The 27,227-nt window shown below is 36.8% G+C and overlaps 1 protein-coding gene across 3 annotated transcripts in view; it reads right to left on the bottom strand.

The window, feature by feature from the left end:
* Positions 1-27,227, bottom strand: part of USP15 (ubiquitin specific peptidase 15) — a 70,227-nt gene that overhangs the window by 18,703 nt on the left and 24,297 nt on the right. For 2 of the 3 annotated variants that reach the window (XR_008732309.1, XM_055710758.1), the window contains exons 4-8: positions 27,074-27,200; positions 22,434-22,579; positions 18,842-18,903; positions 9,083-9,166; positions 2,293-2,437 (exon numbers count right to left, since the gene is read on the bottom strand). Coding sequence is in view for 2 of the 3 variants with exons in the window: in XM_055710758.1 (XP_055566733.1) it covers positions 2,293-2,437; positions 9,083-9,166; positions 18,842-18,903; positions 22,434-22,579; positions 27,074-27,200 (564 nt within the window). In the remaining variant the exon portion in view is untranslated. Of the gene's footprint in view, positions 1-2,292; positions 2,438-7,921; positions 8,295-9,082; positions 9,167-18,841; positions 18,904-22,433; positions 22,580-27,073; positions 27,201-27,227 lie in introns of those variants that run through there. The other variant, XM_055710759.1, reaches the window with a different exon arrangement.

Raw genomic sequence — 27,227 nt, 5'->3', positions numbered from 1 at the left:
CTGTTAATCTGCAAAATTGTATTCATTAATTTACACCACCATTTATCAGAACTTATTTGAACACTTGATTCCCTAGATATAACTGAAAAGCAATGAAGTCAAAGCTGACATGATTTAGAACACAGACCTCAGAATTAAATCCAGTTAACAAAATAGGATGTTGATGTGAATTGTAGTAAGTTTAAGTTGTATGTAAGAAACTAAAGGCAATAACCCATGTTTATAGTTTTCACCTAAAAGGTTATTTTTCAGTGTACATATATGCAAATTCATGTATATAAGTTTAACAAAGGTTTAGATAATCAAAATCAACCTTGTTTTTAGTCAGTCTAGTCTGACAAACAGTGTAGCATTATAAGAAATATTTAACTATGTATGTACTAAGAATAGTCTTTTAATTCAACTTTTAAAAGACAATTCTGGTTCACACACTAGATGAAAATATATTCTTATTTTTTTCTTTACAATAGCATAATGACACAATTCAGAAAGAGGTTACATATAGCATTTTTATTTAGAACGGACTGTAAAAAGTGTGTCCTTTCCCCTTTCAGCTGAGCCATCTTTTGTACAGCATGCTAAACCCCCCCCCCAATTACTTCCTGCACCTTTCAACTTCTCCTCAAGTATCCTCATACAAATATTTTAAAAAACAAGAATAAATTGAATTTTATGGAAGTCTTATATAAATAAGTATGGAATAACCACAGAATAAGCCCACATACCACTACAGGCTGGGGGCTGACCGGCTAGAAAGCAGCTTTGCATAACACGTCCCCAGTGGTCATTTCCTGTGGAAATGTGGAAAAGCCAGAAGTGCAGCTCTGTGGGAAAGGTGGCCAACTGCAAGCTGGGCTGAGTTAGCAAATAGCAGCCAGAGGCAAAAGGAAGCAAGACTTCTCCTCTATTTGGCACTTGTGAGACTGCTGCTGGAGCGCTGTCTTATTTAGGGCTCCCCAGCGTAAAAAAAAAGAGTGGAGGAGGGCCATCAACATGGTCAGGGGGCTGGAGAACAACATACAAGGAAAGGCTGAGAGCTGTATGCATTTGTTCAACCTGAAAACAACAAAATTAAGGGGAGAGCTCGTGGTTGATGCAGCTACCTAATGGGAAGCTACAGAGAAGTGAAGCCCGGCTCTTCTCAGAAGTGCAGTGACAGAACTAGCGTAATGGATACAAACAGGAGGTGGAACCCATGATCATTCTGGGTTCCCTTCTAACCCAAGTTATTCTCTGGTTCTATATACAAAGATAGGATAAAAAAAACCCTGTAAAGACTATGAAACTATGGCATATTCCTTCTTTTGAACAAATTTAAACACCTTCATAAACTCAGCTTACAAATGTACCTGAAACTACTTTTTTCTTGGACAAGCTAAAAAAGGAATTCAACATTTTTTTAATTTTTTTTTTTTTTTTAATTTCACCCAAAGAAATTGCAAATGTAAGTTGGGAGCTCTTGTGATGACAAAGGAGGAGATTAACTCTGAAGTATGCTTGGTTAAGATCTATTATCTTTAGACTCAGCAGGAAAAAAATGTCAATGAGAACTTAAATACACTTTACAGGTTTTTGACATACGACTGCTTTGATGACAAAACATGAATTCCAGAACTAAACAAAACCAAATTAAACTATTAACTCTTTCTGATCATCAAGTAATCTACCCCTGTAGGTTCCACTTCGAAGTAAAAGGACTAAGTTTATTGCATCTTGGCAAGAGTAACACTAGGTATACTAGTACTTCTCTCACAATCAATCAAGCAAAGAAACAAGCTATTACATCCCTATAATGTATCTCATCCATGAAACAGCAGCTATTCAAAGGGGAAAGGTCAAAGGGAAATATGTTCAAAGGTTTCCTGAATGTTAACCTGTGCACCAGAAGTACATGAGAATTAGAAATAAAGGCCCAGTAATCCACCTGTCATCTACTTTTTGACACTTCAGCACTGCAATCTGTACTCAAGTGCATCTCAAAATTAAGAAGTATTTTTCATGACATGCATGCATGGCAATCATTAAAAAAGCAAAGAATCCCGCTTAGGCGTTCACACATGTAAAACTCTGATCAAATCTGATACTGATCACTGTGCAGAAACAGGGAAAACAATGAATGCAGCTATGTAAATAAACTTTTCTAATATACCAATATACATGTATTTCCTCAGTTTTAGTCCTATCCTACTACTTAATGGAGTCTCTTAATATTAGTTTCCAAACATCACAAAATATAACAAGATATTAGTTTCCGAGTAATAAGACAAGCTCATTTTATTCTGAAGTACATACCTGAATTGCTGAATTCATGAAACATGTATTCCCCAAGTTACTCAGACCACACAGGCCTGGCTGCTCATTATGTCTTCCTGGCTCTGAATAATCATAATTCTTATAAGCAGTATATGATGGGAGACAATAGTTTGAATTTTTCACACTGTAAAAAAACAAAATATCTTTCACAATGTAAACATGTACTCTATAGTACTTTAATACATACAAGTACTTTATAAACTGAAAAATTAAAAATGTTAAAGTAACTTCTGTGAACGAGAAAGGATTTTAAAGAAGTATTTAACTTTGGTAATAACATTAATTTCAATTTAAAAGTCACCTGTGCAAACAACCAAAACCTAATGTACTGCAGTATCTGTAATTATTATATCCCTACCCCTTTTTCACAGGAGCAGCTTCACAGCTTACTCTATTCTTCATTGCTCCATCAAATTTAATACACTCAGACTTTAGACACCACCAGCAGCAATCAATCATTTACGTCCCTTTTGCATCCTGCTACTGCAAGAGTGAGGTCGGTGGGAATAGGAATGCAGAGTTACAGGTGAAAGCTGAGATTTCCACGGCCACAGTGGCATAGCTGCCTCACTGCATCAGAGAGTCTATTTATAGCTTCCCTGCTAGGACAGCATAATCCAGCATGCAAATGCAGGAAAGCCTTGAGAGGTAAAAGAATGCGCAAAATGCCTTGCAACAACTTCATTATAAATCTCTATGACGCATCTGTTTGGAGAAACTGGAGAAGACTGAAATAGGCAAAATGGTTAAGATTTAAAGCAATTTGTTTCCAGATGAAATAATGCAAATACTAAATATAGAATAACCCTCAAAACAGTAAAGTAAGCATATCCGAGAACACTAGAAAGGAAAAAGTATCTTGTATGAGGATGCTCTGTCATATTACAGATGTTAGACAAAAAAAAAAAAAAAAAAAAAAAAAAAAAAATCAACCAGAAAGGTTAAACTTTTTCTTAAACTATTTCAGGCACTGATCATAATGAAATGCACGTGGCAGTAGCTTTGGCTAAAGTTCAAGAGTATTCCTGCAGTCACTAAGCATTATTCACATTAGAAGCAACTTGAACAAAAACGTGAAAGTCAATTGCTGAGAACGACAAGGGAAAATATGCAGTACAAAGAATCAGTCCTGATAAATAACTGAGATTCAGAATTGTAAAGGTCTGAGGATGCCAAGTGCCCAATGGTACACTCCAGCTATTATACTTGAACAGTATCACACCCTTTACATCCAACTGAATCCCAACGACGCCCCCCAGTGCACAATTACTCACTTTTCATTAAAAACAGTTGTTTTGTTTTAATCATGAGTTAATGCAAATTTCAAACAGAAGGGGAAGAAAACATCTCCCTCTTCTAATGGCCTCAGAAATCTGTGTAGTTTATAGTCCACTGTCCATAAAGCTGCTGTTCTCAAACTTTACATCTGATCATTTCTTTTTAATAGTCGACTTTCCTGTCAGTCCTTCCCTTTTCCATACACATGCATTTTCTCTGTTCTCTGGCTTGCCTCCGAACTAGCTTAATTGCATTGTGCTTACTGGTCATTCCCCATGAAAAATCTCTGTAAAGTTACTTTTGCCTATGCAGCTTAATCCTAACCTAAATGCTTAGCCCTAGTTTACACAAAATACTTTTTGAACTTCAGGGCCCACATACCTTTCAAGCTTGCTTCTGCGGTCAACCATCCCCTATCATGAGTCCCTGGTTCACCCATGCATGAGACACCCCCAGGGAAAACTAACTTCCATCTCCCTTTGCAGCTACAGTCCAGCTACTGCAATGAGCCACTACTCCCTTAAGGTGGCAAGCCTTAGTCGTCCCAAGAGAAAAAGCACAAGGTTGCCACTGGTGGTAATGCAACCTCTGCAATATAACCAACTCTCCAACCCAGCTCAAGTGCACAGCGGCAATAGAAAGGCACATGTACAGGGTACACAGAAGCTTCTACTTTCAGCCCTGCTTGCTCCCCACTGCTTTCCTCACCTGACTCAAAACTACACTTTTCACAGAGTTAACAGAAGATAAATCTCTCTTGGAAATCTAGGCAATGTAGGGGTAAATAAACAGATCCAACGTAATTTTCCTAGGGATTTTCACTCTCCTTTTCCCTTCTCTGCAGCTTTTCCCGCTTCACTGACTGCCACCTCAGGAAGGACACTAGAAAGCTAGGAAATGCCATTAATGTCTTTTGGCTACAGTTTCTCCATGTGAAAGATTTCCTCAACTTAGCTGAGTAACATCATGGTAATTCAATTCAAGCTAACTGTAATGCAGAGATCCCCAGTGTTCTTTTGCTCTAAGGGACAAACTCTCAAAAGGGAAAGCTATTTCTGAGCTCTTTCATCTTCTGTACTAGCCCACAGAATATAGTTACTACACATTCCGTGAGTCAGGTCTATTCATGTATTTTTCTTTCAGGGTTCTGTGGTATTTTATCAAAACATATCCAGCAAGATACAGTGCCTACTATCTGCAGCAGACTAGGAAATATCTCTTTACAGCCTTCTTAGTCCACAAATTTCATTTTTTCTGGAAGAATTATTTTTATTCAAATTATAATGTGTCTGGTTTTCATGCTTTTGAGAAGGGAGAAAAAAATAAAGTATTAACAGTCAGTAGTAAACGGCTAACAATGGAAAGCAAGTAAAGATACAATGCAAGCCTACATAAACTTCATTCAAACAGAAATGCCCTAAAGAAAGTAACTTGTGATAGCGTGTCCCCAACCTGAATCTGCTTCTCCTACAAAACCTTTAGAAAGTTGCCACTAATGGAGAAATAATGCATGGAAAACAGAGAGGTAGCATCAGAATGGGGCAGTCAAGTAAGGGCAATTACAGAAACAAAATTGATAGTTCTTAGAAGAAATCGCTTCTCAAAAAAGGCAAGACTTGAAAAAATAAAACTATCTTCAGACCCTTGAACCACTAGACAGTTTTTGAAGTAGTGAAAATGGTACAGGGAGGTTTCCAAATGAGATTTTATCATCTGTAAATCTATAAATTTTGAGTTGCATGTGCCATATCTGAAATGACTCAATATGTACCGTCTGTATCCTGCCTTTAAAACTCAAAGGAGCTTTCAGATGATGATGAACCCAGAGCATTCGTTGTGTAGCTGGGAGTTCTGGGAAGCGTGGATTTGAAACAGAGAGGTTTGGGAAAGCATCACTAGCTTTGGAAAGGACAGTGGAGTGCCATATACCAGCAACAGGTGCTGCAAAAGCAATCTGAGTTGCCAGAATGAGCCCCAAAAATTACAAGTTTGGAACACTTACTGAGCTCCATAATATTTCAATCACTTTAATGCACTGCCAATGTATTTTTGTGACCAGCCCCTTTAGCAAACCCGTAATCGGGTTCCATCGATTTTTAGAGATGCCTGAAGCAGCCAGAGGTGCCCACGTCACTAAAGACCATTGTCTTAGTTACTGTTCATGATCATTGCCTGGAGAGCAAAAGATAACATTATAATCTATTTAAGTAAAGTTACAAAAAAATCACCTTCCCCATAATATTTGCCTATGTATCAGGCACAACATGAAGAAACTGTTTTTACAGGGGATGGAATTAACATTTATACTTCTTGAAATGAGCATACTGAAATATACTAAGCATGTGAACAAAGCTGCCAGCTGTCCGTCTTCTGACAAGCTGACACTACTGAATAGTGAAGCAAGTCATTTCAGGAGCCTGAAACAATGGTTACAAATGACAAAAACAAAACAACTTTTCATTTAATTCCCCCAGCAAAATCCCTGTTCAACTGTTTTTAATCCCCTCCCCACATAATTTAAAAAATACCATATGTGACATGAAATGTATTGCTTTGTAACAGCAATAAACAGAATTCCAGTAAGACCTAAATGATGCGTGTGTCTCCCTGCTCTTCTGAATCCACTAACACATATTATTGCTAATCCTCCTATGTTATTCTTTCAACAAGATCACCTGTAAAGGCAAAAAAATATCAATGATCAATCATTTGGAATCCTCCACTCCATTAAATGCAAACCCATATTTACAGAAATGAAGGCTCTGGACCTGATAAAATTTGCACAAGCTATTTCTACCATCTAATGTATGACTACCTCAACACACAAATATTTACCGATTTGAGGCTATTACTCAGAACACTTCTAGGATTAGACAAGTATTAGAGACGTGTACCATATAAAGAAACATGATACATTTCAGACTTTTAACATAATTTGTACTCTACAGCCAAGCTACAATAATTGCAAAAACAGGCTTGCAACGACTAGCAATTATGACTATTACTACACACAACCTGTTGTTTTTTCTGCCTCAAAAATCTGCTTTGTCAGCTAAAATTATCTTCAAAACAAGTGTTGATCTTTCATTTAGAGTCACAGCGTCTCATGTCTGTACAGGGGTGCCAATGGATACAGGAAAGCCACAAATGTGTAATTTTGCTATTGTAGTAAAGATAACATGCAATGTAAGAGGCAATAAGGCAGAAACATGAAAATAAATGCCGGGTATAGCTGACAATAAATAGTTAATTAAGAAAGTAATGAAAAGAAGATAGCATTAATTAATGGAAAGGAAGTGCTTTCTTAGACAAGGGAGGTAACTGCAAGAAGAGTAGAACATAGGAAGAAACTGATCATAACCTAGAATGATATAATACAATACAGAGATATATCTCTCCATTTATCTTCTGAAGCCAAAAATTCTTAGTGCAACTGTATGTACTTTAACATATGTAGTATATTAATGGATATGACTTCTCTATCACTGAACTAGTTCAGTCTGACCATGTGTTCTGACAGAAGTGCTGCTAAAAATTCTCCTGTATTATACATTGTAGTGAACTATAAATTTGTGATTTTTAGACTTTTTAAACTCATCATAATTGGATTACTGCATTGTAAAGAAAACCATATACTTCTGCACTGAATATCTGCCTTACATAACATCCAGATAAACAGTATTTTGAGTTACAAGAGAAAAATGGCCGGTATTTCATAACACTATAGAGAACATGTACCTACCAGCTGATTTACAAGTGTTGTACTTTACAGAAGTTATAGTCAAGTTATAAGAAGTTATAGTTAAGACACTTTAAAGGACCAATTCCTTATCAAATCTGTATTTTATATCACTTCCTTTTAAACATATATTTCTGTTGAAAACCCTCAAGTTAAAAAACAACCAAACAAAAAGAACCCCAGAATTTTTACCTTAAGCTCTAAAAGCTCCCATTTTGGCTCCTAAATAAACCAACACATAGAAATAAATTCAGATAAATTCAGCCAAAGCAAGTGAAGAAACTATCTTTAAAAGCTGCAAGAGCTAGCAACAGGTTTCATAAGTGCTCCCTAAAAATAACTACAGCATCACTAGGGAGAAACTAACATTTAAAAATAAAAAAATATAAAGGAGGAAAAAAAAAACCCAGAAAAAAAAAGGAAGAAAGCCTTGCTGACTTGATTTAAAATGGTGGCTTCCTAGGAAAAGGTAACTGTTAAGCTTTGGTTTTGGCATTACAGCTGTGTTTTGTATAAGCAATGGGGGAAGGAGAGATTAATTCTCAGCTGGAGGCTCAGCTCTGGTCAAGTAATTTTTCACACAATCATAGATACAATATACTTTTTATTTACTACACATTCACACACAGAGTACAATAGACTGCAGTTAAATACATGAATTGCAACTGTTTAACAGTGAGAGTTGGGGCTACTCACAACTGGTAGAAGCACAAGTGACGCTTCACCCCTTAGGAAAAATCACTTCTGATAAATGCAGTATTTAACTGGAAGATATTGTATAAGATATTTAATATTTATGTCACCTTTTTAATATTTAACATCTTCACGTTTGATCACAAAATGCCATGTTTGGAAAAATATTTTAAATTTGAATGAATTGTAAGAAAAAGCCTCTTCAATTTCCCCCAGCTTGCATTAAAGATGAGTGCTCTCTGGTTTCAAGCATTGAAAGATGCTCCATTATCTGTTAAAGTGAAATAATTCCATGTTTTTCTATATTCACCAACTTTTTTTACAGTTGTGTACAACAAAAAATGATTACACACAAAGTTGGCCACTGGAATATGAAAGCTCTTCTTTTAGAGTTTTATCATATTCTTTACTAAACTTCTGACTTGCAATATAAAGGTGAAAACTCTTAAAAATGAGAAGCCTCTTTTACTACACCTCTGTTCATTGTAATATTCAAGCACACCTATCACACTGACATCTCTTAAATCTTCTAGCACTAAGACACAGAAGTTGCTGATAATTAATCAATGGCTATAATCACTATGACAACCATTATGGCTAAAGCAATTCAGCTGTAGTGGTCTCAAATCAAGGTGTAATATCACATATGCTACTATACGATACCTTAGCATCAATAAATAAGGGAAAACCTGACCACCATAAGTAGTTTATACTTTTTTTTGTTGTCCATCTAAATTCAGGCATGATTACAACAACAACAACGTATTTTTAGCAAGATAAACTCCTAAATGAAGTCTTTACGTATTTTCTTAACAATGCTCAACATTCTTTTTAGTGCCTATTCCACTGAGGACTGAGTTACCAAACCTCTTTAACTGCGTTTCATTTCCTAATATCAATGCTTTACAATAGCTACACTATGAAATAGTGACCAGTAACAATTCACAATCCAAATATTGCAAAACAAATCAAAATCCTTAAGCTAGGAGTTACAAAACATTGAAATTTGTTTATGTTACACTGGGGCAATTAAATAATGTTTTAAGGTATATTGCTTACTTTCTGTTGTTCATGTTGTTATAATTATTTGATAGAGATGGAGAGATCTTTGGTAAAGTTGAAAAATTGGATGCACCCGGGGACCTTTAAAAATATGAAGATGATAAATTAGATAAAAAACCTGAGATATTAAAAACTGAAAGAAAGCTAACAAATGCACAATGCATATAAACAAGCAGGGAAAAGCAATTTTTTAAAAAAGTGGGCAAAGCTCTAAAAATACTCAGGACATGCTGCCTTCAGATTTCATCTTTTAAAACTTGAAATGCTTCACAGTAATTCAAATTTTCATATCATGTTAAAGAGATAGAGCTATTATAAACAAAACCCAACCAAACAAAAAAACCCCACAGGCCACTGTGCTAAAAAAAAATTGTTTTCAGTTTACGGTATGACTAAATATTTTGATGTTCTGAAACGTAGAATGTGAAGTTTCTAGCATGGAAATTTTATTAATTATTCATTTAACCATAACTGGATGTTGAGATGAGACACAAAAACAATTAAGATACGTAGCTTGTGGTTAGGTTAACAACAGCATAAAACCATTTAATTAAAATTGTCTTCTTAATATTGTTTAAAAAATCCAGCATATTAAGCACAATACTAAATAACCTTTAAAACCTTTTTTTCCCCAAAATAATAGCATTATCACTGATCCCCACTGTTTAAGACTGTTTTTAAAAGATACCAGAATACTGATCACTTTAATCACAAAGACCCTCGAGCATAACGATTAAATACAATATACAACTATCTTGCAGTGTGTTTTCCTTTTTCTGATCAAATCTTACAGATAACCATGGAAAAGGCTCTGAATACTCAAAGGAATTTATGAACCTTCATGTTTTGGTGGGCCCTACGCAACTCCAACTGGTTTGCAAAAAGCTCCAGCTGTCATTGGAAAGCTTTGAAATACGTATCACAGCATTAAGAGAAGAAAGTCTGCACACGCAGAATTTTTTTCTAAGTCTTTCAAGAACTAAACTCTGCAAGGTTATAAACATTTTTACACAGGGAATTCTCCTGGGTATATTTGCACATTTATTTACAACTTTTTATTAATAAACCTTTTCCAAAAGAAAAGAAAGATCACCATGTGAAGGAAATGTTATTAAATTTTTAAAGTATTCTGACCAACATTCACAAAGCTTTCCTGTAGATTTCCTTTATCAATCCAAATTCTCTTTGAACATTATCTTCAAAGAAGTAAACCACAAAGACTATGTCCACAAGAAAGATATAAAACTGAAGACAGTTTAACCCTACTTAAATTGAAGATATTTATAGTTAAATTATGCACATTCATACATATAATTATTTTAAAAGCAGCTATCTGAACGGAGTCATTTTGAACTGAAACTGAACTACTCAAAACAAATTTGAAGCTTTTATACAATTTAATCCAAATTCAAATGCAATAGTTTTAAACTTAAAAACTCAATGTATAATTGTTCTCTAAAAAAATTAAAAGAGACCAGAATAAGGTACATAAACAAAGATCTGGTTTTCACTGAAAACTAAAAATAAGTTAATTTGTTTCTTAGAGAACATGACAATCAGTAGTTTTATTTTTTGATAGCATTTGCTATCAAATAAAAAAGTGATAGTAACAGGTGAAACAGTAAGAGATTCCTATTACTGTATGGTATACGGCCTCTCTGCTTACATTGCTAAATCATCTGTACAGAGAAGAACAGAATTCATTCACAGCTTTTACAGTTTTTAATGTATTTCAATACTTGTGGGAAAACTTTGCAACAACATTGGCAGAAATCCCCCCGATGATTTAAAACAAAAAAAAAATCAGATCAAAACAAGGATAATAAAAGACCCTGAAAAGACAGTAAGTGCTAATCTTGAACATATTGGCATACTTAGTTCTGCCTTTACAATTGTACAAAAACAATGAACAAAAGTATCTACTCATAAACAACTACAATGACGTAGGAATCTCCTAAGACAAAATGAGTAATTAAACGTACAACAAAACCTCAATTATGTTTTAAATGCGAAGTTCCAAGGCAAAGTATATATCCTTTTAGTAGTACACTAACTTAAGCATGTATTAATGTCCAAAGAATACAGCTATTTGCTTGAAAAAAATAATCAATTTTAAACTCTGGTTGTAAAAAATTCCCAATAATCAGTTAAACTGCCTTGTTTCTCACATACAGGAGAAAAGTAAACCAAATTCTCAACACAGCTAGAAGAACATCAGGAACTACGCAAAAGATAAAATTTGAAAGGTAGCTTTTTATTATTTAACAAACAAAATCCACAGAATTGTTTTAGTTCAGCATTTTAACAGTCCAGCAAAAGACAGGTTAAAAATCAAACTTTACTGTAGTCCTACGCCAAAACAGACAATAACTCATATTAGCTACTGACTTCCCTTTTCATTTATTTCATTAACCCTATGGTTACATTGCTTTATACTTTAACTCCCATAGTGATCCACAGTAGAGACACAAATATGGACATCAGCAAAACCAACTGCAACCTGAGCAACTCTTTTCCTCCAACAATGTGTGGACCTGCTATAGATTGCCTGGATCAGGATTAAAAAAAGAAAAAAAAAAAGACAAAGTTTCTTTGGAGAACTGGAAGAAGCCTAACATTCACACACCCTAGCCCTTTACCACTGTGATACCTGCTGGTGAGGCAACACAGCTGGGCACAAACAATCCAGGAAGGTTCTGGAGTGCATTGATGACAACTGCCTGACAGGTGATTGAGGAGCCAACAAGGACAGATGCTTGGCTAGATTCCATACTTAAAAACAAGGAGGAATTTGTTGAGGATGTGAAGGTTAGGGCCTTGGCTGCAATGACTATAAGATGGCAAAATGCGGGATCCTGAGAGAAAGCAGGGCAGAAAGCAGTAATCCTGAGAGAAAGCAGGGCAGAAAGCAGTAACGCAACCCTGGACTTCCAGAGAGTACTTTAGCCTTCTCAGGGATCTGCTTCGAAGAGTCCCATGGGATACAGCACTGGACAGAAGAGAGATCCAAGAGAGGTGGTTGATATTCAAGGACCACTTCCTTTAAGCTCAAAAATAGACCGTCCTGACAAGTAGAAAATCAAAGGTAGGTGGAAGCCTGCATGGATGAACAAGGAGCTCCTGAGCCAACTCAGACATGAAGAGAAAGTGTCTGAGTGAAAGCAGGGGCAGATAAACCAGGAAGAACATAGAGATACCAAGCACTTATGCAGGGATGAGGTCAGGAAAGCCAAAGCCTACCTGGTGTTAGATTTGGGAAGTGATGTGAAGGACAACAAGATTCTACATGCACACAAACAGAAAAAGGAAAACTAGGGAAAACATGACACACTACTAAGCAGGGCAGGACCCTGGCGACAAAGAACACAGAAATGGCTGAGGTAGTCAATCCCTTCTTTGTGTCCGTCTTTTCCAGTAAGATGAGTTTTCAGGAATCCCACGCCTCTTGAAACGAAAATCTGGAGCAAGGCTGACTGGAGCAGTGAAGGACAATCAGGTTAGGGAGCACCTGAACACAATGGAGACACATAAGACCATGGGGCCAGATGAGATGCACCAACTGCTGAGGGAGCTGGTTGATGTTATTGTGATGACACTTTGTTTTTCAAAGGTTCTGCCTGACTAGGATAGGCTACAGAAAACCGGAAGAGAGAAAATAGCACTCATATCTTCAAGAGGGTAAGGGGAGAGTATCTGGAGACCTACAGACCAGTCTGCCTCATCTCAATTCCACAAAAGGTGATGGAGCAATTAATCCTGGAAACCACTTCCAGGCACATGAAAGACAAGAAGGTGGCAAGGACTAGTCAGCATGGATTTATGAAATGGAAATCTTGGTTAACGAGCCTAGTAGCTCTCTATGATGAGATTACTAGATTGGCAGATGACAGAGGAGCAATGTATTTTCTTTATACCAAATTCAGTAAGCCTTTTGATATTGTCTCCTGTAACATCTTCATAGATAAGCAGATGAAGCATCGGTTAACGTAAGTGTACAGTGAAATGGATTGAAAACCAGCAGAATGGTTGGGCTCAAATGATTTTGGCCAGTGGTACAAAGTCCAGTAGAAGGCCGGTCACTAGTGGTATCTTCCAAGGGTCAATACCAAGTCCTGTACTCTTCAAAATCTTTATTAACAACCAGAACACTGGGACAGAGAACAACCTCAGCAAGACTAGAGATGACACAAAACTGGGGGGAGGGGCTGACATCAGAGAGGTGTGCTGCCATTCAGACAGACCTCAGCAGGCTGGAGAAATGGGCAGACAGGAACCTCATGAAGTTCAAAAGAAAGCCAAAAGGCCTGCACCTGGGCAGGAATAACCCCAGGCACCAGTACACGCTGGGCTGTGTCAGGGGACGGGCAACAAGATGGAAAGCAGCTTGGCAGAGAAGCACCTGAGGTCCTGCTGGACAAAAAGCCGAACATGACACAACTGTGTGTCCTTGGGCCAGCAACCATTGGGAAAAGGATTATCAGCAGGTCAAGGGAGGTGATCCTTCCCCTCCCCTCAACACTGGTGAGACACCCCTGGAGTGCCAGGTTCAATTCCGGGCTCCCCAGTACCAGAGAGACAGGGATATACTGGAGCAGGTCCAGCGAGAGGCCACAAGGGTGATCAAGGCTTGCAGCATCTGACCTACGTGGAGAGGCTCAGAGTGCTGGGACTGTTCAGCCTGGAGAAGAGAAGGCTCCAGAGCAATCTTACCAATGTGTAGAAATACCCAAATGGAGGGAATGTAGAAGATGGAGCGAGACCCTTCTCAGCGGTGCCCACTGAAGGGACAAAAGGCCATGGGTATAAATTGAAATAAATGAAATTACATCTAAATGTAAGATGATGTTCACAACAACAACAAAGGGATAAACTGACACTTTTTTTACAGTGAGGGTGGTCAAAAACTGGAACAGGTTGACCAGAGTGGCTGTGCAGTTTCTATCCCTGGAGTTATTAAGAATGTGCCTGGACATGGTCCTGGGCAACGTGCTCCAGCTGCACCTGCTTTGAGTAGGGGGACTGAAAGATTATCTGAAAAGGTCCCTCCATTGTCAAGGATTGATTCTGTAAAAGGTCTGGTTATAATTTGGCTAACAAAATCTAGCATTTGAAAGCAAGCTTTAGTATGTTCAACTTCTTACAAAAAACAACTAATTCAGTTAATCCTACTTCTTTGGGATGTGTGAATGAAAGGTGGGTATTTTAACATGCAGCAATAAAAAAAGAATTAATGCTCAGGGCATGTATTTGTTAATAATTTCTCAACCCTGCGTTAACTGATATTAACAAACGTGTTTGTTAAAGTACCTTGAAAATGTTGTACATTACTGATGTTTGATGTTTACCCACAGGGGCTCAGACACATGGTTACCACAGTTTAACAAGTTATTATGCATCAGCAAATGGCAGTCTAGCTCCTGACTGGCAGACAAGCTCTGACAGCTCTTGCTTTTATAATTTAAGACATCAGAGTAAGTCCCCATTTAGCTCTATTCTCCACAATTATCTTTCTTACAGCAAAGTCAGTAGAAAGGCACACCTGTCTGCACAGCAACTGCTTCGGCGGGGTAGGGGGAGGAGATTTTAAATCTCTTGCGTAAAGATGATACTTTTCATTTCAGTAGACAAACAAAATTTTTCTTTTGAAGACTCATGGATATTTTTTTCCGAAAAAACTTGGATACACAAGCATTAAATGACTTCAAAAAGGATAGCTTAGCATCATTTATTCTTCTTTTTTCCTCTTAAAAATGTGATCCAGCTCAGAAACAAACAAAAAATCAAATAAGAGCCTTTAGTGTTTTTCAAAAGATAAAAAGAAATACCATTTTGAACTAAAAAAAAATATGAAAAAACTTACCATGTGACAAATATTGTGAGAGAACATTCATTATTACAGGGAGAAAAGACTGTGAATGTGTACAGTTTCAAATTTTTGTATGGTCTAAATAAATAAATCAATGTATTCCCTTTGTTAAAGTTAACAGACCATTTGTAAATAGCAAAGCAGTCAGCTATTTGGTTAGGATGATTTATCCCACAGTGAAGTCTAAAATAAATGGATCAGAACTAAATCTGTTACTTGTACTATACACACCGATGTACATTAGTAATTAATTAAAAATACTTGGTTTTTACCATATAAGTATCTTTTAAGAATATGATGGATCAATAGATTTAACAGTTGTTTATTAATGTTTTCCAAGAAAACAGCAAACACTACTTTTCTAAAATTAGAAGAAAATAAGTTCCTAGTTTATAGCTTCTTCATATGTTTAACTTGCTCTTATATTTGCACATAAGCAGTTAACAACTTCTTAACAAAAACCTAATAGAAACCTTGTCCCGGCTATTTATTTGGTAATTTGTGGAAGTTCAGAACTTAAGTCACTTCCTTCTCCTTGTCTCAAGTTTTAGAATCTTTTTATAGTTCAATTAAAACATAATTGGATGAAATATTTTAATTTTTGGTACAGCTTTTCCTGAACACAAATAATATGACTTTTAGTACAGTTGCTTAAGTCACTTGAACCTTAGATTTTTTTATATCTTACTTTCAAACATCCTCTTGATGACAATAAATTCAAATAAGGTTCATTGGTTGTTTTTCTATCTGTAGAGTACTCTCCAATAAAAAGATAAAGATATGAAAAAAATTATCTGCACAAAAATCACAAGTCTTCATTCAAGGACTGCAATCAGCAGCAACTAAGCTACCAAAAGCAACTGGGATCCATGTATGGATTAGTCTGTCACATGTATGACGTCAGAGAAACAGTTAGTCACAGGAAAGACAGTATAACAAAATTTTCTGCTGAACTGCCCATTAACGTTGAGTAATAACTCTTTTGTGAGCAGATGACAGTAAAGACATTCCAGGAGAATCATTATGAGCTCCCTAGAAAGAGTTTCACAGAAGCCAAGCTTCCTGAGCAACAAACATCCCAATAGCTGATACAAACAGTTGATGTAAACAGAACCTCTCAGAGTGCCAAAAATCCAGCTATTCCTAAGCATGACTGACCCTGTGCACATTTTAAGAATGTACAACATATTCCAATACTTCCAGACCTCAGCAGGCTGGAGAAATGGGCAGACAGGAACCTCATGAAGTTCAAAAGAAAGCCAAAAGGCCTGCACCTGGGCAGGAATAACCCCAGGCACCAGTACACGCTGGGCTGTGTCAGGGGACGGGCAACAAGATGGAAAGCAGCTTGGCAGAGAAGCACCTGGGGTCCTGCTGGACAAAAAGCTGAACATGACACAACTGTGTGTCCTTGGGCCAGCAACCATTGGGAAAAGGATTATCAGCAGGTCAAGGGAGGTGATCCTTCCCCTCCCCTCAACACTGGTGAGACACCCCTGGAGTGCCAGGTTCAATTCCGGGCTCCCCAGTACCAGAGAGACAGGGATATACTGGAGCAGGTCCAGCGAGAGGCCACAAAGGTGATCAAGGCTTGCAGCATCTGACCTACGTGGAGAGGCTCAGAGTGCTGGGACTGTTCAGCCTGGAGAAGAGAAGGCTCCAGAGCAATCTTACCAACGTGTAGAAATACCCAAATGGAGGGAATGTAGAAGATGGAGCGAGACCCTTCTCAGCGGTGCCCGCTGAAGGGACAGGAGGCAACGAGCACAAACAATTCCATTTAAATATAAGAAATTATGTTTTACAGTGAGAGTTATCAATCAGTGGAATGGAATTTCCAGGGAGGCTGTGGAGCACCATCCTTGAAGATGCTCAAAACCTGACTGGACATAGTCCCAAACAACCTGGTTTAGGTGACCGTTCTTTGAGCAGGTGGGTTGGACCAGACGATCTCCAGAGATGACTTCTGACCTCAACTACTCTGTGATTCTGAATATTAGCTGATGTTCTGAAATGATCCTGCCCTTTTCAAGCATTATAAATGTTTCCTACTTTCCACTATTGTATATTTTGACTGTTTTAAATATTGCATTTTATTCCCTGGCCTCAGAATTTATGTTTACAATTTGTACTCTTCTAAATAAGGACTAACAAAGAGGTAGTCTCAGCAGGAACTGGTGTGAGACCACTGTGTGACCAGTGACAGAACTGTACGAACATATCTGCATGCATACTATTTGTGATGACAAACTAATATTCCCAATGCATCTCACACAGAAGACTCAAGTGTTTAGTATTTTTACCTCTTTAAACATTTGTTGGATTTTCATAAAGTTTTAAACACATATAAAAATCTGTCCCTATTACTGCTTTTTGATAGTTTTGATTTGAATCCACTAAGTTTTGCAAACCTTGCACTGTTACAATGCATCTAAATACCAAATCCAATCAATCCTGCCAAACCTGAAAAACATCCCCCAGCTTTGCAGTAAAACTATTTATCCTCATTTGCTGGCTTACTTAAAGCCTCCTTTGACACCAGTACTCTCGGTTACCATTTTAGGTCTCCTCAGATCAAACATGTCCCAAGACACATTCTTTAATTTACATACACTCCTGAATGCCTTCCATAAAGTGGAATGGAAATTTGGCAGAATAAAAGCAGGTAAGTGCCACCACCAAGAATATCTTCCTACCAAAATTTTTTTGATCCACGATTATCTAAATTCTTTTGACCTTCAAAATCTACATCTAAAATTTGACTCAGAATTTTCATTACTAGACCTTTTTGAGGTCAGAGATTAAACCAAGTATTTTACATCCCATTCTTTCTGCTTCTGTACATTCTCAATTCTTTGTGTCATGAACAATATAATATTGCTCAGCAAGATGTTATACTAAGCTTAAATTGAGCTCAGACTTCATTAAGCAACTTAATAGAAGCCAGTGCTACAATAAAGGTGCTTGAGATAAACCACCAAAGACAAAGAATCTGTCCTTCAAATGACAAGAAATGATACTACAAAAAATGTTCTAAAACAACAGTGAACCTCAAGTATATGAATGCAGAATATCAAAAGGGATAAAAGGAATGTAAAATAAACTTTTGTAAAAGATATGCTCAAGAACCAACCAAAAGGAATAAACGCAGTTAACTATATGTAAGGTTGAGTTCATGTTAGTTTACTAGTAACTAGTTCCAACTGTTCTTCAAAACCAACAGAACATAATCTAGATTCTGGAAACAATATTAAAAAAAAGTTTATCAATCTAAATGAGAAAAAACACACTCAAGTTGTCCGACTCACTTCCCATTATCAAGGTGCTGTTGATAATGGCAGCAGGAAGAACAGAGAAGAAAAAGAACATCCTACTGTGTGAATTGATGACAGCCCAACAAAGAACAAAAGCAGCATGCTGGTAATGTAGACTGCAATTTAAATAATGCTGACGTGTAAACATTGTGCTCTGGAGATAAAAGTACAAGCTATCCATGAAAATATTTACATATAAGAAAAATACTAATAAACTACATATATCTATGTACACCTAACAGATACGCTATGCTTTGAAACAGAAACCTAAATAAAAACCTAAACTTTTGCAGTTTTGTACCACGGGTATTTTTATCTGATTTTAAGCAGGATAACATATATCACCGGCTGAAATCAACAAAATTAAGCAACGTACATGCAGGAATTCACCATTATTATGTCATTTTCTACAATATGCAGCACTCCGAACAAATACACTATTTGGCATATTTTCAGCTAAAACATTTGAAGGCAAATTTACAAAATGTCATTTCTAAAAATGTGGGTTTTTCAAAGCAAAATAACGTGAAAATAGTTAAGCTACAGTGAATAACATGACTTAAATTCAAAACTTACTTAGGAGTTGAAGGACCTCTTGGCCATGTTCCATCCTCATTCTTCTGTTCTATCACCAGTACCTACCACAAGAAGTGGAATAAAAAAACAAATACAGATATCGTAGACTGCTTTCTGTTTCAATCTTTTTAATGGATTTATTGACATGTGATTGAGACAGAAAAAAAACGATGTTTAAGTTACTATTCCCTGAGGTTCAAGAATATTTCATTCAATTACACTGCACTTTCTGCTTACTCTATTCACTTTTTTTCTCCCCACAAATCTTGTTTTGTGCAACTTAAGGCAAGCCACTTAATCTTTTTACATCTCAACAAACCATGGATAAAATGGCAAGACCTTACCTCTCAAAGGGGTCAGAAGACAACCTGCAATGGCTAAACAGTACCTATGAACCTATAGAAATCACCTGCCTACACAACCACCCTGTTACAGGACAGGTATTCCTGCAGGAGTTTTGCCTCACACACAACACAGGTCAGTAGAAAAAACAAACAACAAAAAAAGCCAAACTATTTTCTGCCTTGATAGCCTTAAAATCATACTTGTCTGGTTATTCCTATTTTTTGCAAAAGCATTCATTTAATATTAATTTTCCAACGGGACAGTTGGCCAGTGAAATTAATTTGATTCAAGTTGTTATTAGTACAAAAGGAAGTACAGAACACTCAGTCCTAAACACAGGCATCAAGTGCCATTTGAAACGCCTCTGGGTATTTGAGCTATCTGCCCTAAGCCGGCAGATATGACACAGGACCTACAAAAAGCTCATGCCTTTCTGGATTGACAGCTGGCATAGCTAGACCACTTGAATGGCAACAAGACTCCAATATTTAAACTGAACTTAACTCTTAATTTCCAATGCAACTAATTCCGCATAACTGTACACTGATGTTTCAGGATGCTAATTAACTGCCATGCTATGCCTGTATGTGTCTACACAGTGACATACATTCACATATGTACTTATGCTCAAAACCTCATCCATACGTTATGCTGCCACTTGAAGATCTAATTACATTTTCAGTCTGAATACACTAAGACATGACATAGAATGCTAGTCTTCAATCATGACCTGCTTTCTATCTGGAAAAAGAGTAGTCTGCTATCTCTGGCCATGAAGGCTGTAAGACAGATTCTGCCATATTTCCTTCCATTTGCTCTCTGAAACTACTAAATAAAAAGTTCAATAGAACCCTTAAAGGCTTACTTCAGAAACCAACTGAAAAATTGAAAACATCAATTTATACAATCACATAGATAGCTTAGAATTACACAGTAAAAAATAATTAGGTTAGATAGCCTGTAATATTCAGAATAACTATTACTAGATTAGGAGGCTCAGCAAGAAAAATAACAACCTCGTGTGTCAACAAGAGCAACTGACCAAACACACACAGTTGTTGTGACAAACACAACATTTAGCATTTTCAGGAACCACGGTTAAACTTCATTTTGAACAGTATTTGTTTTGCTGAAAGTACAGATCTTTTTGTGGCTAGATTAGGCCATGCTTGCTTCTAGTTAATGTTTCACTGGGACAGAGGCAATTTGCAAGTTACATCTTTGATGCAAACCTTTTATGGGACATGTGGGCACTTCCACCAGGACCTCTGCATTGTTAAAATTACCTGTGTAAGGGTTTAAGTGTGTGTAGCATGAAGCCAAAGGGCACTGTAGTTCAAGCTGTTATTTTGGTGCACTGATTACTTTACCTTCCATGCCATAAAAGAAAACTGAAGCACAGCATAAACACTGCTGCTAAGTAGGTTAAGTCAAGTACTTCAAGGCAAAATAAAATATTTTAATATAATCTCGCCTAGAAATACTGCCAGCAAATTTCATTCATTCATATTTGTAGTGCACCAGCATGAATTACAGTTCTTGAAAAAACATCCAACTGCATTTGAAGACTAAAGAATAAATTTAATCACCTGAAAAGTTATTCTAACAATGAAACTGTTCAATCAGTTAACATTTATATTTGTGTAGCTTTAACATCCAATATTTCTTCTTTATATTCATGCGGAAAGGTAAAAAAAGTATCTTGTAAGAAATTCTCCCATAAAAGGATTTAAAGTGATGATATAGTCTCACGCTAAAGCAGGTTTCCAAGCTCTTTTGTCTCAATAGTTCTGATCTGAAATATTTTCATTTTTTATTTTTTTCTGAAATCTGGACAGTGGAATTTTAGTAGAAGGCATTACTCTTTTAGAGTGCCTAAAAAGTTCTTCAAATTTTGCATTTCATTATAGGAACATGTCCCAGATCCTAGGAATATTTTTTTTTTTTTATTTTAGGTTTTACCAAATTCAAGTCAGCAATTTCATGTTCATTTACTTTAAATTCACTAGGAGTTAAACTGTAGTGAGTTTGTGTGGCAAGGTTTCAGTAGCTGGGGGGCTACAGGGGTGGCTTCTGTAAGCAGACACCAGAAGCATCCCTCACATCTGACAGAGCCAATGCCAGCCAGCTCTAAGATAGACTCGCCACTATTCAAGGCTGAGTCCATCAGCGACAGTGGCAATGCCTCTGTGATAGCATATTAAGAAGGGGAAGAAAAAAAACATCTGTGCCAGCAGGAGAGAGGAGTGAGACTATGTGAGAGTAACAAATCTGCAGACACCAAGGTCAAGGAAGAAGTAGGGAAGGAGGTGTTCTAGGCACCAGAGCAGAGATTCCCCTGCAGCCCATGGTGAAGCCCGTGGTGAGGCAGGCTGTGCCCCTGCAGCCTATGGAGGTTAATGGTGGAGTAGATATCCACCTGCAGACCGTGGAGGACCCCATGCCAGAGCAGGTGGATGCCTGAAGGAGGCTGTGACCTGTGAGAAACCTGCACTGAACCAGGTCTGCTGACAGGACTTGTGACCCCACCGGGGACCCACACTGGAGCAATCTGTTCCTGACAAGACTGCACCCTGTGGGAGGGACCCACGCTGGAGCAGTTTGTGAAGAACTGCAGCCCATGGGAAGGCCTCATGTTGGAGAAGTTAATGGAGAACCTTTGCCCGTGGGAGGGACCCCAGGCTGGAGCAGGGGAAGAGTGTGAGGAGGAAGAAGTGGCAGAAACAATGTGTGATGAACTAACTGCAACCCCCATTCCACATTCCTCTGCACTGCTGGAGGGGAGGAGACAAAAATTGGGAATTAAGTTAAGCCCAGGAAGAAGGCAGGCATCGGGGGAAGGTGTTTTTCTGATTTGAATGGTAATAAATTAAACTAGTTTTCCCCAAGCTGAGTCTGTTTTGCCTGTGACAGTAATTGCTGGGTGACCTCCCTGTCCTTATTTCCACCCATGAGCCTTTTGTTATATTTTCTTTCCCCTGTCTTGAGGACAGGTGTGATCGAGCAGTTTTGGTGGACACCTGGCATTCAAGCCAGGGTCAAACCACCACATAAACTCATCTTTAATTCTGAAAATACACTCAAAGACTACTTACGTTTTGATGAATTTGTTTATAAAATTCTCTATCCCTAACACAAGCTACTAGGAGGCAATTTTCATTTTAAAAAAGGAATATTCATTGGGTACAACTACATTTTCATGAGCAAAAAAATAAACATATAAAAAATAAGTAATATTACACTGTACCTGTCCCTGGTATAAACCAGCATCCTGTATGGTACTGTCTGGTTTATTCAAAGGTTCAAAAGTATTACTCATGTATTTGTTCCACAATCTGGTCTCTTTTTCACCTGGAATATTGAAGATTTTTCTTATCTCTTTTTCAATTGTATCTGTTTTGAAAGGGAAAGAACACAAGTTTAGCATTTCAATACACAAACAGTATAAAGGTGAATAAAGTATTAGAAATACCTACTCTTTTGTTATATTCAAAATATGAACCAAACTGTAGCCTTTTGTTATATTCAAAATATGAACCAAACTGTAGCCATGCAGGTACATCATGTTGTAGGACAAGCACAAAGTTGGTAGTTCACTTGCCTTTAAAATGGACAGAGTACTATTTTATTTTCTCTTTAATCTCTTAGCAAAGCAGACTAAATAAAGACAAATCAATAAATAACAGATGACAGGAGGTACCTAGGTACCCATCTACTAATTTCTCAGTGTGGTAGCGTGGTAACACAGGAGTGCACGTGGGCAGGGAATGTTTAGAAGCAAGACCAGGAGCAAAACCAGGTGCAGGGAGTGTAAGTCATTCTGTTCCTCTCCCTAAATCAAACCCTTTTTTTATTTTCACTCTTCTACTACCCATATTACAGTGCAATTAGCACTAACCAAAATATGTATGCATAAAGTTTAATTTACTTGCTAACAGAAATTAAAGACTACTTTGTAAAAATGAAGCACATAGATTTTAAAGGATAACGAAAGATTTTATGTTCCCCGAAGGATTTAACATAAAAAGGTCTACCAGCTCCTACTCTACCTGACAGAAATATAATCAGTGTTACATAATTTTAAAGCAGTATAACTATTGTCTACAACTGAAATTTAATAAGTTCCTAGTTAACTCTACTCTCCTTTTGCATAAAAGTAGTTTATTAAAGAGTTCTTAAATTTGATCTAACGTGTACAGTGCTATACCACACAACCAAGACTTTTTTTTTAAATTGTAATTTTTTTGTAATTGGTACACTCATAAAGCCCCAGGGCAGCCAAGTCTCATAACAGCTAACACAGAACACAAAACAAAAGTCAAAAATGTACAGTTTATTTCTGATGATTACTGAAAACACAATTACAAAAATGGCCCCTGTAAGCTATTTGAGAGACATTCCCCTGAAGTCTCAGAATAAAACACCAGTGTGTCAGCTCCTCTAGCATTCCCCTTGCTCCCATTTACTTAAGGTTATTATTTTGTCTTCCACTATGTTAAATACAAAAAGTCAAAATGAGACCTTAAGCTCAAAAGTACCTTGTAAAAATCCAGCCACTAGCTTGTGAAACGCATGACAACTGGTCAATATAATATTTGTAGATATTTGTAGATATTATACGCAACTGAATACAGTTTTCTTCTATACTAGTTAACACACATTTTAGTATGAAAGCAAGTGTTAGACTGGATCATCTGTTTCTGTAACAGAGATGATATGTAGGCAAGGTAGGTGCTTTCAACAAGGCAACAGGCTGCTACTCAATTTGTTGACTTCTCAAAAACAATCTGAATCTATTCTCAGGGATTTCAAATAACTGTATTTGAATATAAGAATTAATCTAGTCAGTAACAATCTTCCAAAAAAAATAAATCTAGATTTATCAATGACTTTCACTTAAAGAAGAATTTATGAAAGGTCATTCTTCATTATCTTATTAATGACATGGCAATTAATTATTTGAGCATTGCAGTTCATATTCTTGACAAGTACTCAATTAACATTTATTATATTAATTTCTAACATATTCCAGCCTCACTAACAGAACTGTTATGAGACGGGAAGCATCAATCCTATCAGATGACAAGACTCTGGGAACAGCACGTTCCACTTGGTTTTGAGACTGTGAAACTCAGGTTCTTTTACATACTTCCATGAATGTAACCAATGCACACTATAATTCTTCCCTTGCCACCCCTCAGCAAGTATCACCAAAGTGCTGGCTTATGTTCTAAAGTGAAATGTTTTCTAAACGTTTCTAAATGTCTTCTAAATGAAAACATTGCATTCGAATAGGAATGGTCTGAGACATGTTGCACATGGGGTTCTCTTCTAGTAGTGTTATACACATCCCATGTTTGAGATGATCAGAACTTGGATGATGTCTAGAAAAGACAGGAAGAACTGGCCTTTAAAGATGCCTCTCACTGCATCAGCTATATAGCCACAATTTGAGATGGTTCAATTTGAGACTTAAAGGTTATGGATCCAATATAGGATATATCCTGTATCGTTAAAAATCAGATAGCTCCTCCAAAAAAATAAAAGCTGCATGATTTAATTACTATTTTACAAGACTTTGTGGAAGAGTCTTGATGAGATGCTGGAGAAATTCAGTGGATCCAAGTACAGCCTGGATCCTCAATTAATAACTGGCTTAAAGGCAACTAGTAAAATGTTAATCTGTACTACGAAACCGTAATCCCACCTTCCTCAAGAAGGGAAAGGCTAGTCACAGATCCCAGAATAAATTGTCCTCAAGGGTGGCCAGTTTTACATTCTTGTATTCTGCAGTAAGTTACAGGGAAGGATGAATCAAAGCCATTTGCCAAGATAATTTACTAGCAAAAGTCCAAGAGTCCATCAGACGCAGAGCCACTGGTGTAATTTCCTACAGAGTTTATCAGCTCAGTTTTGGAATGGTTTTGTGGCATTGCAGACACAACCTGACTCCTATTTCTCCATAAGAGAGGTTTCAGACAGTCTCTAAGTTTGCAACTTGTAGAACTCTTTGAATAAAGGTAGAAAAGGCCTACACACTAGCTGATGACCTAGTTTTATCATACGATCATATAATTACAACTCCTGAATGGATCATTAACTCATTTCCACTCAGAAGCCCTGATACTCTCCAGGATCTGCAACAATAACAAGACTGAAATGCTACCTGAATTACATATATTGTCTAGCTCATTTTCTTTTTAGAATTTAAAAATCACCCCCAAAAAAGTTAGCCATCAGTTTCAAAATCAATATGCATTGCCTCCAAGGCAAAAGTCCTCAATTGCAGGAGATTCCCAAGAAATTCCAAAGACCACGTTAGATGTCTACAGTACCACCCCAAGAAAATGACTGCCATTATTAGGCCTGTCTTTGTAATTATATTTTCCAACCTTGTACTAAATTATTGACAGCCAGCTTAACTTAGTTTCTATTTGAGTGGAAAAGCAAAGGTATTCCAGGAGTAATGCACATATGAAGCCTGGTAGGTAAATATTATATTGTGCTTAGAGTATTTAAGGTGCTCCAAAACCTTCTCTGTAATAATAAGGCCAGTGTCTGGAAAGGGGCTGCCAGCGGGCCTGACTCTTATTACCCTCTATGACAATTTTCTCACAATTGTAATTCTCTCTCTGCTAAGAAAACATGCATATACCTCCAAGTAACAGTCATTCCAAAACGTCCTACTTCTGACTAGAGAAAGAAAGTAGTACAGATTAATCCATTACCTATAGTTTCAATGATATGATTAAAGTCAGTATAGCTACAAAATAACTTGTATTTGGTCTTCAGGGAAGGATAACGTTAAATTGTTTTTTCTGAGTTTCTAGGTTTGCTTAGAGAATAATTAAGTACATCCTCCCCAGTTAAACCAGATGTGAAAAAGGCCCATTAACACATGACACTGAAGCCTTGTTTTAAGGACAAATTTTGTAATTTAAAAGTTTTTTTATAATACAAACAGATGAGTACTTGTTGAACTTAAAGACTAAAATTTAACAAAGTAAAATGATTCTGTTTTTAAAGCAAGCAACCTGCAAAGAATTAAATGGTGGCAAGTATAAGTTACTACCCATAACAAAGAGAAGCAAAACCTGAAAAAAATACATTGTTCTCAAAGAACATAAACAAGAGTAATGGCTGAGCATAAAGTGGCAAGAGCATACATTACAACTCTAACTGCACAAATACAGCTGAAATACCCCCAAAAATTGAGTTTATATGATCAGCAGTATTTTTGCATATGCTCTGACTGTTATTTCAGAGACAAATGTGTTAACAAAATACAGTTTCAAACAACAGCACAATACTGAAGGTAAAATAACTACAAATGAAGTTAACTTAGAGGCTTAATACAGCACTAATTTACTGTAAAAGATTGTGTCTGGCTGGCCACTTCACAACTCAAAGAACACTGCCTTTGTAGTTCACCTTCAGCCATTAATTTAAATAAAATTCATTCTTGTGTTTTGTAATGTACCCTTCTCTTTAAATATATATATGATGACAAACAAGTGTTGGCTAATGAAAAACAAACAAAAAGACATGAAAAAAAATATTTCTTACACACCAAAAGCCAAGAAAAAGCACTATGGAATCCAATAGATAATTAAATACATCTCACTGTTCATTTCCTGAAAAGCACAAACCCCTAGAGTTAACACAGATGCCTAGATATAACACAGTTACTATTTTTTTTAACTGTATTAAAATTCCTAAATATCCCAAACTGTTTAACTTTTAATTTTGACCCAAGACTAGTCCCATCCTTTTTAATAGTTACAATACCCATCTACCATTTTACCTAGAGACTTTATTCAGAACTTGCTACAAAGTACCGTTTAAACAAGTAACAATCATATTTTTTTAAAAAATAGTTGTGCATACCTATTGTGTCAGCTTTACTAAATCTTCGTGTGACAACATTGTTCATGTTTCCATTTTCACAAAGCTTTAATTCTGTTAGATACACTTCTACTTTGCAGTGCTTTACAAACATACCCTGTTCAACGACCTGAAAAACAGACTGGGATCAGGTATC

The sequence above is a fragment of the Falco cherrug genome, chromosome 5 (assembly GCF_023634085.1).
Source record: "Falco cherrug isolate bFalChe1 chromosome 5, bFalChe1.pri, whole genome shotgun sequence".
Lineage (NCBI taxonomy): Eukaryota > Metazoa > Chordata > Aves > Falconiformes > Falconidae > Falco > Falco cherrug.
The sequence above is the reverse complement of the archived record's forward strand: the minus strand, read 5'-3'. Positions and strand labels throughout refer to the sequence as shown.